Here is a 17512-nt window from a genome sequence, read left to right on the forward strand (position 1 = left end):
CTATGAAGCCAGAAATTTGCTTTAAAATGGAAGAGCACAGAAAGGAGAGGACAGTAGCATGGGATGTTGTAGAATGTTCAAACCAAGCAACATCACATAATACTTACCTGTGTTACTTCCCCAGAAACTAAATAATTATGTTCTATCAAGGAAGCGAATAGCTGGTGTTGAATGCAGTAAGCTTTCTTGTATTCTCTGTGGAAACTATGTACATAGCAATGACCTGAGGAGCATCACAAAAATCAAAGAATTTTGATAGGACAAGACAATTAAAAGCTTATGTCATAAAAAATTCAAACAATAAGGCCATTTTACTTTTAACATTAAAAAAGTATGAAGTTTGCCAGACCAGTTCATACTGTATAACTCTTCCCTCTTGCTGCCCGAGACATTTTATGGTGACTTTTTAAGTGCTAAGATGCTTTCAGCATACTTACCGGTGTCTTTAGCTATCAACTACAGTGTTAAATTAGTAACATTGTATAAGGCTGTGAATGTGTTGATGTTAATATACTCAGAACCTAAGCTTATGTGGTTTTATTATGCAAGGTGCTCCAAAACACCTCTATGTTGTAAAAGGTAACAGAAATTGAAATATAAACGTAACTAAAGGCAGACTATAATTGTAGCCTGTCAAGTTGGTTTGTAAAAATGTGAAAGAGGTGAGGTTTCTAAATGGACCAGCTCCTTCTAGGTAAGTTCTGAAATCATAGTGTATGAAACTCACTGATTTTTAGAAAACTTCCATTCTTCTAGTGCTAAGTTTTTGAGGAGTTCATAAAAAGAATTCAACTCTTCTTTCTGTGCAAAAAAAAAAAAGAAGAGAGCAAGTATCTGCTTAGAACAAGTGGCACAGCTACTGCCTCCAGATAAGTTAGCCATCAGAACTGCAGCCTAGACAGGGTAAATTACGATTCTGTAATGCTGAGATAATTACAGAAGGAATGGTCACCAAATAGTATTTTGAGGGAAGCACAGCTAAAAGACAAGATGTAAGAATGGTGCTTAAGAAGATAATGAACCTGACACCTGAACATAGAATAGAGTAGTACAAAGCTGACAGTAAGGTGTGTATGATAGGTAGTGTATCAGTGCGAGGGAGAAATAGGGTAAATGGGGGAAGAGTAGATAATATGAAAGTCAAAAAGGTGTGCATTTCTCAGTATGGTTGGTACCTAAGGCATTGAAAGAGTGAAATGCTTTCAGTTGCTTTCATTCATGCAGAATATTATGTGAGCCTCTGATGGATTCTGTTTGTGCAATTGTGAATAGGAAGGAAAATAATGCAGGTTGTCTCTCAGATTTCTTGATTGTGATACACGTGTGTGTCTTTCTGCTGCTCGGAAGTAATATAGTTGTACTGTATTTCAAGGAAGAAGAATTTCCCCTGATACGAAAATAGCCTTTGACTTGATGTCTTCATTATGTATCTTCTAGTTTGTATAATTTCTTTGATGGTTCTTGGGAAGTATATTTATGGTCTTTGTTTGTTTTCATCTTATTCCCATTCAGGCTAAAATTGCTAGATTGACAAAGCGGTTTGGAGCAGCCAGAGAGGACCTGAAGAAAAGACAGGAAGTAAGAACTAGATTTGTTATGTTCGTTTTTCTGAGTTAGCCTAAACCTTGTGTTTAAAAATAAAGAAATTTTATATGCCTAAAAATGTGACCTGGTTATTCAGTGGTGTTCACAAAGCAGGTTTGTCTTGTTTGGTTAAAGGCAGTAATACGAAAGAATGGTCTTTTAACATGTGTTACATAATTCTGGTTTGTACAGAAGGTTCTTTAGACATTATTAATGTGAAAGCACCTCAAACTGTATGTAAGTAAACCTGATTTACCTCAGTATGAAGAGTACAGAGTAAATGAATGAATCCCAGTACCTTGATTTTGGGGGTGGAGGAGGGAGAGGAATGAATACAAACAATGGTATTTCTCTGTCTAGAATGAATATTTTGGATTAATTACTGTGAAGAAGTGGAAGCTAAAAGTCCATTAACGTTCAAGAAAAAATTGATTCTCATGATACAAAAACCTGAAAGCAAGAGACTTACAAAAAGGGAGGATGTAGGAGAGGGAGGCAGGTAGGACCAAGGACGTTTTGAGGCATTGTAAAATGTGTCAAGTTCTCTTGCAGCATTGGCTCCAGAAAATTTATATCTCATAAAGAAATGAATGAATATGAAATATAATGAAAGCATAAGTTTGCAAGCTGACTTATGGTTGTTTTGTTATTTCTTTTCTCTTCCCTCTTTTTTTTTTTGTATTTTTTAGAATGCGCCAAATGTACCTCTGTCTCCAGCGAAGACAGCAAGTGACACTGCAAACACAAACAATGTGACTTATCGGTAAGCAAACCACATCACTGTGACAATGTTAAAATTTACAATAGGACACTTGAGATACCTAATGTAATGGATAATCCCTGTGTTTTTTATTTAAAGTGCTCTTCCTTTTCTTTCATTGCTCTTCAGTTGTAAAATTTCATTTTTCTTTCACAGAAGTCATAAATGGACAGTATCGAATGCATTCTTAAGTAAACTGAGATGAGTGTTGTTTCAGTAGTTAAAAAATAATGGATAAAATGGAAGTTTAATTTCAAGGAAGGGAAAATTCTCATGGTGAAAGGCAAACTTGGTGGAAGCACTTGAAAATTTACAAATAATTATGCCTTTTTTTTAGTATGGGAATATCCAAAGTTAATTTGCCTGAGGGGCAGAAAATAAATGGGTTTAGAAGATCTCAATGAAAAGAATAGCTGTAAAATAAGGGATTTTTTCATCATTGTACTGTTCATAATTATACCAGGTGTGGCTCATTGAGAAATGCTAACTGAAACTTTGTTCCATAGAAATGCTGGCACAGTGAGGCAGATGCTGGAGTCAAAGAGGAGTGTAGGTGAGAGCACGCCAGCAACTTTTCAAGCCACTGTGAATGCAGGTAAGAAACTGCCTATGGACTATAAACACACTTCTTAAAAGTTTTACTGCTTTCCGTTAACAGAACAGAACAAAACTGGGTTTTATGACTTTCTTTTTCTGACATCAAAAATCATTATTTTTAGCTCCCTACCACATTCCCAGTTTATATTTGTGTAGTGTACTTACCAGGTAAGAAAAAAAAAAAAGTGGTGATTTGGTCAACCAGAACATGTGGGTAAACTAGGTACTTCAGCAGGCTGATTGCTGGGTATGACAGCAAAACTTGCAGTCTCTCAGCTGCCGAGAAGTGAAACACATGGCTCACAGACCATGTTTTGTACTTGATCATAGTAGGATGCTGATAACTTCTGTAACCATTAGGTAGAGGGGAAGATAAGTAGGGAATGAGCAGAAGTAATAAGCCCCATTTCTTAAGGGAATCAAGTTGAAAAATTTAATTTCTAGATTATAATTTTATAGGGAATGTAGAATCAAACCCACTATTAATTACATTCATTGTAGTCACACCATCCTTGGTCTTAAAAGTAGTTTACTTAATACTGAATGCTGAATATTTTCCACAGAATCATAGTAGGCATATACTGGCTTTCTGTAGTGTATTATGTGTATATTTCTGTAGTGACCTTTAGATTTAATCCTGAAATTTTGTTGCATAAAAGTGAGTATCTTCTCTGACACATTAATCCTTGGTTTCAATAGAACCTTCTGGATACAAGGTTCTACCTGTACAAAGCAAGTTAGTCATAACTGTCTTAGTTTTTCTTTTCTTGTGTTTTCTGAAGGACCAGTTGTTCTACCATTTCTGTAATGTGTGTTTAAGATGTTGTATTTCATGTTTTCAACGGTTAAATCTTGAAGTTTTCTTCAAGCCTGTTGATGTCATAGTTCTTTGTATATCTTAATTTTTGCCATTTATATATAGTTCTTTCAAACAGAAATACAGTATTGACTGTATCTTTAAACCATTGAATATCAGAGTGTACAACAGAAAAATACTATCTATAGCCTTTCTTTGAAAAAAGTTAATCATAAACCACATTTTTCATAGAATGGTTTGGGTTGAAAAGGACCTTTAAAGATCATCTTGTCCAACCCCGCTGCCATGGGCCAGGACATCTTTTGCTAGATCAGGTTGCTCAAAGCTCCATTCAGCCTGACTTCGAACACTTAGAGTGATAGGGCATTCATTACTTCTCTGGACAACCTGTTCCAGTGACTTGCCACACTCATCGTAAATCGTTTTCATCTGTTGTGTTGGAGTGAAACTTCCCACTTGGTTCAAATACTTAATTTTTTTTTCCTTTTTTTGGGTGCAGTGCCAGCTTCCAGTCTTGCTGTTCCTCCAGCAGTTGTCAGTGGACTTCCTAAGCCTCAGGCTCCAATGACCTCCACCAGCTCTTTGACAACAACAGTTCTTCCTACAGCTAATACAGCTACAGTTGTAGGCACTAACCAACTGCCCAGTGGCAGCACTCCATCAGTGTCTGTCTCATTGCAGTCTTTGCCCGTAATCTTACACGTACCTGTTGCAGTGTCATCCCAGCCTCAGATCCTGCAAGGTCACACAGGGACCTTGGTCACTAACCAACAGTCAGGCAACGTTGAATTTATATCCGTACAAAGCTCATCTACAGTTGGTAGCCTTACCAAAACTACAGTGTCTTTGGCATCAACTAACCCACCTAAACCAAATAACAGCCCATCTGTGCCCAGTCCTGGTACACAGAGGAACTCTCCAGCCAGTGCTGGGTCAGTAGGCACAACGTTGGCAGTACAGGCTGTTTCTACTGCACATCCTGTTGCCCAGGCCACAAGGACTTCTTTGCCCACAGTGGGTACTTCAGGACTTTATAATGCTGCCAGCAGTCGAGCCCCCCTACAGATGAAGATTCCCCTCTCTGCATTTAGTAGTACAGCTCCTATTGAACCACCCACCATTACAGCACCCCGAGTTGGTAAGTTGTGCTTGAATGTTGACACTGGGAAAGGAAAATAATTGTCAAAGGGAAACACAAAACTGTCCTCCAGTGGATATTTGTTTGTTAGTATATTTTACTGAGATGTTTCTTCTGGGTTGCCTTTCTGTTGAAATTGTCAAGATAAAAATCATCTCTCTCATAGATATGCCATTGTTGAAAATATTCAGCCATTGTTGAAAATAATCTCTCCTTAGAAGTCAGCAGTGTGGCTCTGTAAGCTTTGTTTTATTCAGAACTTGATTTATATCATTCCTAGCATGAAGTCAGAAACTCCTACCATTAACAACTTGGTATTTATTTTTAATACAGCCTCCCAAAATAATCTGGCTTCCTTTCTAAGCAAAGACATACTGAAAGGAAAGTATAATCATTAATGTAATTTTCACAGCACTTAAAAGTAAGCAAAATAGGGAGAGAAAAAAAGCAGAATGCTAACCTAGTTGCAAAGTACATTTATTGTATTTAATATAAAGTCTTCGAACACAATGAATTGTTCAAACAGTATCTAGATTAACTATTTTAAAATACTTTCTATCCCTCTTTGGCCATGCCATGATGATTCTCTGCATTTCTGGTTTTACATACCTTGAATTTTTTTTTCTAAGTCAGTTGGAATTATAGCAAGTTTCTCATTGGTACAATATAAGGTTAAAATGAACTCAAGCAGAGCTTGACACCGGAACTAGTTTTATTTCATTTTCTCATCTCTGAGTTACCTAGGTTAAAATATGTCTTCCACAGAGCTGGACAGTTACAGGCTTTGTATTGATTTTTAGCTCTAGAGTTAATATAATGATGTAACAGAAGATAAAAAGAGTTGTGACAGATCAGGCACAGTGACCAAAGAAAGGGCCTATGTGTCCAAAAAATGTATCTCTCTTTATGCAGTTCACATAGCCTTAGCACATACCCTAGTAGTTTTCTCACCAGAACTGAAACACTACTGTAGGCCAGCACTGTTGCTGATAAGCTCTGGTTAAAATTAAGAGGAATGAGAACAGAGAATTTGGATTTAAATGTTTATATCACATGTTCAAGCACCTTCTGCTTAAGTTACTAGTTTAGGTATACATTTGGCTGAGCTAATAAAAATACTCAGTCTCCCTGCACAATTTGTCCCAGTTACGTGTTTTGCAGTCTGTTTAACCATCTGTTGTTCAGTCAATTTCTTGTACAAAAATGTTGAATAATTATAATTTTTTTCAGTTTAATATCTTGTCAGTTTACATACAGAGGGAGGAGATGTGCTTTGTCAGCTCCAACAGAGTCAGAGTTGTGCTTTGTCCTCAGATAGGCAAGGGAATTGTCCATAAAATTATTTTGAATACAGTGTCAGACTTTGAAGGAAGGGAACATATACTGCTTCTAGGCTGGAAAGTGTCATTTTGCCTTTCTGTATCTTCTGTTCCCTCTGAAAAAATGATAGTAATCAAGCTTGAATACTTACAATAGAAAATTAGGGCTGAAAAATGTTAAATGTGCCACATACTGAATGTTTAGTATCAAAGATTTTCAAATATTGCCTCCAAATTTGTATAGTGGATAGCAGTACTTAGTACTGATTAGATACTGCAAATGAACAATTTCTTGACCCCTCAGAAAACCAGGCAAGCAAGCCACCAACAGATACTTCGGCAAACAAGCGAACTGCTGAGGGAACAACACAGGTAGGTTGTTGATTGTTTCTATATAAAATTTTAAAGTTACAATCCACAGGAGAAAAGTTCTTTGCCTTTATTGCTCATAATGAAACAATTTTAGTTTCTTTTTTTGTGCCATCCTTCTAGTTTCTGTCCATTTGTATTTTTCTTCTTCTGATCCTGAGTATTACTTGGAGCATGAGCTTCCGATAATCTTTTCAGAAGTTTTCTGGTGCGGTTTGTGTAAGTAGATGAGTCAGTAATTCAGGAGCACACCAAAAACTTGTCTGATAAAACAGACCTAACATAGAAAACCGTGCCCAGTTTTTGTCTGAAGGGCTTGAACTTAAAGCTACAAATATTTTGTAAATTATTGCAGCTCTCTCATTTCCACACTAATCCAGAAGTTAATAAGAATTGGAGTTCTAATATTTCATTGCCATATGTCATAGGAAAAAAAAAAGGGAAAAGAAACTTTCTTCAGGAATAACTACTTCATGACAAAGGAGAACTTGCAGTAATTCTGGATTCCTCATGTAAAATTTGTTGAACTTGCTTTAAAATTTAAAGGTTGAAATTAAGCTATTTACAATTATTCATAATTAGTTTTCTTTCTGCATACAGATCTTTCACAAAGCACCTCCTACTTATATTGCTGTTAACTGGAAGCCATTTTATTAAGGGGAAAAAAACTGATTTCTTCTAGCCAAAATTTCGATATTTAATAGTGTTTCAGGGTGAATTGTATTTCAAAGCAAGAAGAAAATATACTGGACAAGATTCTGGTTTTCACCTGTCACAGAAATAGTCTGGCAAAGATAATCAGTATTATAAACTGTGCCTCGCTACGTTTTTATTAAGGCATTTCATAAAGAATGGTTGTTTGGAACTTCATTTTTCAAAGATACCTGTGGATTATAGCTATTAAAACATTTGTCAGTACTTGATATGTAGGAAATTCAGTACCAGAATGGATGACAGATGTATGGTTTTAAGATTTAATTTTCAGTATAAGGTGCATATTTTGGAATTTTTCTTCTTCAGTAGAGCCTGAAACCCGGAAAAGATTTTGGAAAAACAGACTGTGTGTGATAGTGGTATTTAGCAATGGAAGGTGAGCAAGGAGGAGGGAAATAAGACACATGATGCTTTCCGGTTTTCAGTCTTCTGTTACAGTGTATGTTTCTAGGTTTGCTTTGAGTCAAATCAGTTAAAGCATGTGTAATGCCATGGTTAATAAAGAAGGACCTGACGCATTTTAATTGGCTAGTGAGGTATGGAATTGACATGCCATATCATTTGAAAAATCCAGTTAATGCCACCTGCTTTTTGTTGCATAAAATCCAAAATATTATGTATTACTCCACACTTCACAGCTCTCAGATCAAAAAGTAGTTCGCTGTGTGCCGTATACCTGTGGCATATTTGATGGTACAACTTTGATCAATTGTTTCGAAAAGCAGTTGAAACAGGAAGAGACTTCATCAGAAAATAAAGAAGCGGTAGAAGCAGCACAGACGAATTTTAACTTCCCTGAGGATGTCCTCTTTGGCTTGGAGGAAGAGGAAGAGGATGCTAAGAGCATCAAAAACACCCACAAGCAGACTGGCTGGGCAGCTAACCTATTAAAACAATGGCTGGCCAAAAATGGCAAGGATCCTAGCTTTGAATTGGTCCCAGTAAGTGAACTCAATGATATCTTAAGAGAGTTTTATTACACAATAAGAAATCATGATGGAAATACCTACAGTGTGGCAAGCTACAAGTCAATGCGTGCTGGCTTAAACCGGCATCTCAAAATGCCACCTTATAATCGTCAGATTTGCTTAATGAAGGACAAAGAGTTTGCTAGTGCAAACATGGTATTTGTGAGTGTGCTGAAGATGCTGCGCATGCAGGGAAAGGATGAGACTCACCACCATCCTCCTATAGCTGCTGAGGACTTGCGTAAGATTAAACAATCTGGTGTGCTGGGATTGCACAGTCCACTGGCACTCGTCAACAAGGTGTGGTTTGATTTGCAGTTGCATTTTGCCAAACGAGGGAGGGAACTTTTAAGAGATCTGGCTCCAGATGCTTTTGTTGTTGAGAAGGACAAGAACGGGCGTCGATACGCTATGTTTAGGTATCCTGGCAAAGGAAAAAATGGAGAAGATCCTCATAAAATGGGTAAAATGTATGATATGCCAGGGGACCCAAACTGTCCTGTTTTTTCCTTGGAGCTTTATTTGTCTAAGTTGCCTCCGGAGCCCCCTGCCTTTTACCTGCATCCTTTAAAGCTAACGTCAGAGCAAATGCAAGAACAGCCTGTCTGGTACAAAAGAGAACCAATGGGTGTGAACTACTTAGGTACCATGATGCCCAGGATAAGTGTGGCAGCCAGGCTGTCTCAGCGATACACCAATCATTCTCTCCGAACTACTACCATCCAACTACTGTGTGAAGCAGGACTGGGGCCTAGAGAAATAATGGCAGTGACAGGCCATCGCTCTGAGTCTGCTATTAGACACTACTGGGGAGCTGCGGAAGTTCGCTACAGGGCTTGGTCAGATATAATGGAGAATAACACCCCCAATTACCTATATAGCAAGATCCCAAATGAAGTGATAAAAGAATCACTATCTGGTGCCTCCACCTCTTCTGTAAACCATGTTGTTCTAGAACAAAGCAAAATTCTATTCCCTAAGAAATCTCTTGTGCCACCTGGCACTAATTCTGTGACTTTAGTCCCTGAGGGACACCCGGCTCTGAATTCCAAAAGCCCCATCCTGTTGAGCCACAGTTCTTCCATGGTGTTTCTCCCCAAGAACATGGCCAGTGGGAACCTAACTGCCAGTCCCCTTCAAGGCTGTTGTAACGAACCTGTCTTTATAAAGCGTGTGATAAAACAAGAACCAATGACTTGATGCTTCTGTAACAGAACTGATTTCAAATGAATTGCTAAAATGGTAAAATTATCAGATTTGTTTTTTCACTTGGTCTACTAAGGAAATTTCTTATGGTCTAGTTCAGCAAGAAGTATCCTGTTCGCACTCCTGAAGTGAGCTATGGAACAGAAACTTTAACAGAGCAGGGCTTGGAGTTTGTATGACTTTCTGTGGCAGCTGGGACTCTTTAAGTGTCTGAGCAGAGCTATTTTAAAAAAATGAAAGGGAGATGCTGATTTCCACTTAGCTGAAGAGCTACACTTTCTTCACTAAGTGCATGGCTTTTATATTTTGTGAAGAGTGTATTTATTATACCATTTTGTGCCTGCTGGCACTAATGTAGCATCTTACAAATCAAATACTTGATTACTGAAGAGCACGGAGAAAGTAGAAGCTGAATGAAGTAGACACAAATACACTACAAATATATACATATGCATGAAAACACCTGGAATTGCTTGACCACTGTCACCCTCTCTGTTCATATTGTTATCGGACCTACAGGGGATTGTGCCTTTTCTTTTTTTAAACATTCTTCTAAACTGATTTTCTTTGTGAGCTACAGATTTGTATTGCAGGTCTTTCCTTTTCCTGTTTAGTATTTCTGGCTAAGTTTTCAGTCATTCTGCTCTCCAAAGGCACTATTTGATACAAATGATATTAAAATTGGGATCTCTTCAATTGTGCATGAAATGGGGAAAACGTTCTCAAAAGAGTTGAGAACAGGATTGTTGCTTAAATGGCAAGTAATTAGAGTTGAAGTGTTGTCTCTGTACGTGCTTACCTTGTGAGAGGCTTTTTTGTATTTCCTCTCACCTACCCCTTCCATTACATTTCACATTGTGTTTGCAGTATAGAATCACAGAATCATGGAGTGGTTTGGGTTGGAAGGGACCTTACAAGATCATCTAGTTCCAACCCCCCTGCCATGGGCAGGGACGCCTTCCACTAGACTGGGTTACTGAAAGCCCCATCCACCCTCGCTTTGAACACTTTCAGGGAGGGGGCATCCACAACCTCTCTGGGCAACCTGTTCCAGTATCTCACCACCCTCACAGTAAAGAACAACTTCAATAGGTCAGTATAGTCTTTGTCAGTATAGTTATAATTCACAAGAAGCGCATCCTGTTCTTCCCCACCAAACCCTATCCAAAATAGTATTTTTGATTTTAACTTCCTTAGATTAGTTCACTATAGTAAACTGATCCTATCGTTACATTTTCCATAGGAGATTTTTACAGGTTGGAAGTTCTCAGGATAGTGGGTGTGAATTTTGTCAGAAAAAAGAAACTGTAATTTAAAAGGCTCTTTAATGAAAAAAAGATTACAAATTAGGAGGGCTAGCCATAGTTCATTTTTAATGAATCACACTTGAGAATCTTAACTCATGGTCTGTCTCTGCTATTTTATGCCAGAATTTTCATCAGAGATTCTGACAAATCGAGAGATCTTACTGTAAATAAAAATGGAAAACTGGTAATCAAATTATAGTAGGTCCACTTTGGAAGAAGAAACAGTATAGCATCTAAAACTGTTTTCCATTATATTAACTGAACGAAATAAGAACGGCTTCGTCCTTTTGAAATGCATGTGTATGTGTGTGTACACACATGCTCAGGCACACAGTTTATCACACTAAGGACTTCTCTGGAACTGTTCATGTTGCTCGGCAGTGGACAAAATACAGAAAAATCCCTGCTGAAATAACAAATTGACCATGATAAACTTAATTCTGTGGAGAACTTCCTTGCTGGGAAAGGCTTTCAAATATCAGATGAGGTTTATCTTTGCTATAGTCTGAACAGAGGACTTGATGCCTGAACTTTGGAGTTTTTATCTTGGCTGATAGTGTTTATCTTTGTGACCTTGGGTAGGTTATTCATGCTTACTGCAACAATTTTCCAAAGTGTTAAGACCAGCACAGCGTCTTCCATTTTCTGATGGATCATGTTAAAAGATTAAAAGGTTTTGAAAGTGCTATATTCATCTTGCGTATTGTGTTTACAGTCACTTTTATTTGCTGTTGTTATAATAATTGAGCTAGTTGATCCAATATAATTGTTAATATAAAAATTACCTCTGCACAATCCTACACTTCCTTAGTTGCAGCATTAACTTATGACATCAGTGACTATAGGAAGGAAATAATGAATTCAGGATTATTATTTTGTCAAGCCTCAAGTAAATCAAATGGAAATGGTAAAGAAAGTAATCCTTTCTAATGACTAGAAAGAAGAAAAATTGAAAAAATGAAGGGCAAACAGTTCTCAGAATATAGGAGAACTGTGCAGTAACTTACTCCAGGATATTGTAGAGTAACTTCGATTTCCAAATTTTAGGGATTCATAGAAGTCAGAATTCAGCCAGGCTGGCAAATTTAATTTCTTGTTCAAAGGTATTTACTCTAAACTTTTCACCAAGATGGGTATGTAGTATTTTTTCCCCAAAAAAATATTTCTGTCTTAGTCTCAGGTAATTGCTTCTCTTCCAGCATACTGGTGTTGAACATTTATCCTGCAGAAACAAGAAAAGTATTTTTCCAGGAGATGATTCTTTTTTGTTCCCTCTTGCTGCATACTGTGGTCATACTGACCACATGCCCTGCTCTGGTCCTAACTGCATCTAGGTAACTTACTGTAACAGCATATTGCTGTTTGTTTCATTCCTTAACACAAATCTAGTTGGTGATTTAAATTGAAAAAGAGACTCTTTTGGCCAATCTGGGCATGTCTCTCTGATTCTTTTAAAATATCATTTGGCTTCTAATTACTTCTATTTTGTTGGCTCATAGTTGGGTATTTTTGGCTTCTCATTTGTTAAATTCTAATTCTGCTGGCACCAACTATACAATATCCTCTTACTACCTTCAGTTTGAACCTGATACTTCAAAGCTACTGACTGCAGTATTACTAGCTTTTTATTTTTGTATGAGAAAAATTTTTTTTGAAAATGAGAAAAAGCATTCCTGGTTTGGGCTGGAAGTATTACTGCTTCACAAGAGCTGGAGTCAGTGTTCACTAAGCTTTCCACTAATATTTTAATTAATTCTGATTAATAGAACATATTTCTAACCTTCCAGAACAGAAAAATCTTTCTCCTGTTCCCCCTCCCACCCAGAGTGTTACATGAATCTTTCCTACATGTATTTCCTTTCTAGAAAAGCTGAAGTAGGCAAACAGAATGGATGTTTTGCTGCTTTTGTAAAGTCAACTTTGGCTATGTGTACAGTAATATGGGGAACGGGGGGTCTTCCCCCCCCCCTTTTTTTTTTTTGTTTAAAATGTGAGATAAAATTTCAAGTCAATCCTGTTCATTGCAGTATAGGTTGTGCTGTGTGAACATCATGAATTCTATCAAAATGGACATGAATTGGACTCCTCAGTGGCAGTATCAGCAGAGAACCTCAAACAGCAGGATAACTTTGGGGTGTTTTTTTGTTCCCTTTCCATTATATTTCCATTATGGGTGAACCATGTTGGTGGACCAACAGGTTAAGTACAGCTTGTTTGTCTAAACTTAAATTTAGACTTTGGCTGTAAACTTAATACAAAATTGTTAATAATAATGTAAAATTAACTTTAAAAATCTGACTATAACAGATACACTTTGAAAGAAATTTATAATCTTTCACTCCTGAATTTTCTAATTAGATCTTTTCCTAAAATAAGAATATTTCATTTCATTAAAAAAAAAAAACCACTTAGCCTTAATTAAACCAACTTGAGCTAATTTTTTTAATAATGGCTGTCATGTCATTGATTAAATTCCATTTCCCTTGTTGGTGATGACTCTGAAAACAGTGGTGAATGACTGGAAGCTTATATAATATATCCATATATTTAGCTTTGCATCTCATTTTCATAATGAGGCTTTGGTACTGGTGCTGTGAACCTAGAATTTGTGTTTTTCTTTGCTTTTTCCTGGTAAGTTTGGAAATCTCTGCTGTTACTTCAAGGAGTACCCTATTTTTTATTTTCATGAAGTTGGCACAGTATCTTACAGTGTATTAAATTTTTTATTCTTTTATTGCTATTTAAGTAATTCATCCCCACTGTAAGGTACTGTGATCTACAGTGTGGGAGATAAATGTTCTTCACTGTATGCACCTTCTCTTTGCTCCCTGAAGAGCTCCAGTGTGCACAATGTCAAATCCTGAAGGCATTGGAAGGATGCTTTGAAATTGAACATGTTCCTGGCTTTGTTGTGTTTTTAGTCTGGTACATCTCTCTGGTTATCCTGAAGTGTACAGCTTCTCAATAGTTCCATACTGTTAAGGTCAGTATAGTCAAAGTTTTCAGTAAGCAGCTTTGGACGTATGATTTTGCTGTATGACTGCTTCTCCTTTTTCAGCCTTCCTCTGCTTCTTCCTCCAAAAGGAATGGCCACAGGGATGTGGGAGAGGGGCATCTTACTATGTTTGTGTTAGTCTCTCAACTTCAACTTTTTCCTGCGTACACAGAAATTTAAGAGCTGTTACTCAGTCCCAGTCGTTTTACCAATGGCCATTCCAGTGCCTCAGGTCCTAGGATTGCGTTTCTGAAGACGTGACAAGTACTTTTAATGTATTGAGCTAAATATTATTGTTACAGAGGCAAAGCCGTTTTTAATTATATAACAAATCTTTAGAATGATTTTTAAGTATTTTATTATGAATCCCAGTTATAGATACAGGATTTATATATATATATAAAAATATAGCTATGGTATACTGAGAGAATCTATGAAAGCAGCTTTTATTACATTGTGACATATAATAACAGTGAACAAATTTGAATGGGGTTGGATGTGTTAAAAATGGCTGGCATAAAGTCAATCTGTTCAAGAATGATTATGTTGTATTTATTAAAACACCAGGTCAGGTGAATACTCTTTTCTTCCCTGTTCCCCACTCCAGGTGCACCTTATCCTCTTACAGAGTAAATCTTTTTTTCAGTCTAAACTTCATCTGTGCATTTCAACATTTCAGCTAATATTAGTTTGGTTTTTGGTTGTTTGTTGTTTTTTTTTTTTTTTTTTTTTAATCCACCAGTGTCCTATCCATTTCCCATTGTTTCTGACATGCCTTGATTAGTTTGGTTGAAAACAGTTTAATTCAAGCTATTTTGCTGACTATTGGAAATTCATCTGGTAAAATGTTAATAAAGTACATTTATAACTCCTATCCCTTTACTTTGCAATGTGTAACAAACTCTGTGAATGTCTGTTGGGAAACAATGTGAACAAAGTGGATATGTCAGCTTACAATTTATAAGCAACTATTCTATATTGTTGAAGCATTATTGATATGTTCCCTTGCGTTTCATGGTTTTGTCACTGAAAATAAACATGCATAATTATATATGTAAAATGGGCTACTTGATTTTTGTCTCTGACCCTGGGGTTATGTTTGTGCTGTTTAAAATACAACTAGCTTTCATCTGTGAGGTGGAACCTTTACCTGAGACTAATTAGAAATCTAAATTATAAAGATGTTAGCAGGAGGACAGTTTAAAAATGAATTTAAAAAATAATCTGAAAAATTCCCTATAGGACGATATGTAGCTGAATTGGGTGCCTGTTGCAAGGAGCAAAATCCAAGTGAATCCATTCTTGTATGACTTCTAAAGTTGTTTGTCTTCCCCTGAGACCATAACTGTGTTACTTAAACCACCCCCGGTTACGGAGAGCAGCTTTCAATGAGTAAATATGCTTGTGTTTTGTAGGCTCCAGTTTGTGATTTGGGGCCAAAAAATTGGGAGATATTAAAATAATCTAATTAAATATGTTATTACACCAGACATGGATAATACCTTTTAAAAGCTGCATTAAATTAACCTGAAAAGTACTATAAATGTATTTACTGATTAATAAGATGATCTTCCATCATCCAAGATAGCCATCCCACATAATACTGTTGGGAAACTGTCACTGGGCTTTGGGGCAACAAGGTAGATGTTTCACCTTAAAAGAGTAAGAAGGAAGAGGAGACGTGTGTGTGCATGCATGCATGTATGTGTTTATTATATACCCTTTTAACTGTTCAATTAAGGAAAAACAAAATGACAGCAGTAGAGAAATACTTGGAAGCGTTGTGTCAAGTGTTCTTTTATGGCTTTTAGTTGGAGTTATGATTGCTAGTGCCTAAAACCAGAATTTCTGGCAACCAGTCTCTCAGCCTTCTTGATCTATGATTTTTAATAATAGGGTTAGCAGAGCCAATGTCTACTCTTTGCACCAAAGAAATGAGAGGGTAAATAATACATAAGGGTTACTAAGACTGGTTATTCATTTTTTCCACGCTTGCATTGTTCTTGTTCTGTAGGAAGTGTTGCACAGTACCAATTAAGGATAAGGGGAACACAGCAATCTTGTAAATGCAATACATAAAAGTCTGTTAATAATATTTGAGAATTATACAAGTATGCAACCATGCTCTTATCAAAATGTGTATTGCTGCCCTGTGAAATTTTTTTTGTGCAAACTGTAATCTTGGTAAACCGCTAACTTTATTGCATTATCATTTTCATTTTTATCTTGGTAAGAGATGACAAATATAGTTGACACCCGGTCAAATAAATTTTCGTGACAGCTTTGCAAGGTTAGAATAATTACTTCCGTTTTGTGGGAGTTACTGAATTGGAAAAAATAATTTAAGGAGTGATAAGTCTGATATTGAAGCAGTTAGTGACTGAAATATGATCAAAAATGTATTTAAAAAATTATTTTCACAGATGCTTAGTCTGTGCTTGAAATCTGTAGTTTTATATATGGATGACTAAAAACATAATATGGGCCTTACAATTATTCATAGAGACAGTATCACCACCCTCCCCATGCACACCCCGTTCCCAGAACATATTTTTAACATCACTCCCCATATTTAAGATTGATTTTGCTATTATATAACGCCTTGGTGCGTCGTGTATGATTGTGGTGGTGTGATGCTTCATTGATTGTCTGTTTTACAACCCCCAGAATTTTTTCTGTTTTATTACTGTAGAAGCTGTTAATAATAAAGTTGTCTGCACTGTGTCGGTATGCCACATGTAATCTTCAGAATTTTTATCTTTACTACCCTGGAATTAATTTTTATTTTGCACTGTATTTTTTGTTGCATTTTTTCCCTTCATTTTTCACTTCTACATACTGAAATGTTCCTTTATGAAAAGCAGGTGGCATTACAAAGAATAACATAGTTATCTCTATGTGATGAACTGAACCATGGCGTTATATAATACCAAAACCTTTTTTTAGTCATATGTCTCATATGTGAATAGAGAAGTGCATATTCAGAACTTTCTTCAAAATACCAACATTTTGGTTTTTCATGTGGTGCAATACATGTGCATGTTGGCGTGTATGTGTGCTGTTACACAAAATGATGTAACAGGTAACATTTGCTGGTTTGAGTTTTAGAGATTTGTTTCTTAGTTTTCTTCAGCAGTTTGCCATTGACATATACATGCCATGATGTTGTAACTACTTCTTTCTGTGTTAAATGTCACAATTTGTAGTTATGGTGGGAGATACCCGCTTTTCCCAACATCATGTCTACCATATGTGCTTTGGCCTTTAAATTCAGTCTCCTTCCTTGTATTTGTTTTCTACATGGAACTGGAATAGCTTCCCTCCCAACACCTTTTTTTTCTCTTCTTTCTTTTTAAAATTACAAATGATGAATCAACCTAATTTGCAGCAGTGCTGATCTGAAAAAATTGCTGGATAGCAAAACTAAGGTGATGTTCTTTCTCCCACTACAGTGTATTTTACAACAGTGTGAAATGGTCTTAGCATGTGGAGAAACATAAAAAGATAGTAGCCTGTCTCAATGTCCCTACTTTTCCAGAGGCAGATGAGGAAACTGCTTCAGAATCACTTCAACACCAGAGACAGCACTTCATTTTAATGCGAGGCTGATTCCTTTCTGATTTCCCATTATTAATTTACTATTGACTAGTGTGTAGCTTATTAGATATTGCAGTCAATGATATACGGAATATAATGACAGTCTTCCAAAAGAAAGTTGTTGATTATAAAGCATTTACA

The 17512-nt window shown here is 36.6% G+C and overlaps 1 protein-coding gene across 17 annotated transcripts in view; it reads left to right on the forward strand.

The window, feature by feature from the left end:
- The window catches only part of ATF7IP (activating transcription factor 7 interacting protein), a 112111-nt gene that overhangs the window by 72043 nt on the left and 22556 nt on the right, over window positions 1-17512 (forward strand). For 7 of the 17 annotated variants that reach the window (XM_074870966.1, XM_074870969.1, XM_074870960.1 and 4 more), the window contains 6 exons: window positions 1513-1578; window positions 2274-2347; window positions 2851-2939; window positions 4258-4896; window positions 6520-6587; window positions 8021-14834. In XM_074870966.1, coding sequence (XP_074727067.1) covers window positions 1513-1578; window positions 2274-2347; window positions 2851-2939; window positions 4258-4896; window positions 6520-6587; window positions 8021-9466 — 2382 coding nt within the window. In that variant the 3' untranslated portion in view covers window positions 9467-14834. Of the gene's footprint in view, window positions 1-1512; window positions 1579-2273; window positions 2348-2850; window positions 2940-4257; window positions 4897-6519; window positions 6588-7936; window positions 14835-17512 lie in introns of those variants that run through there. The other 10 variants (XM_074870974.1, XM_074870959.1, XM_074870963.1 and 7 more) reach the window with 3 other exon arrangements.

The sequence above is a fragment of the Strix uralensis genome, chromosome 5, assembly GCF_047716275.1.
Source record: "Strix uralensis isolate ZFMK-TIS-50842 chromosome 5, bStrUra1, whole genome shotgun sequence".
In the NCBI taxonomy this organism is placed as follows: domain Eukaryota; kingdom Metazoa; phylum Chordata; class Aves; order Strigiformes; family Strigidae; genus Strix; species Strix uralensis.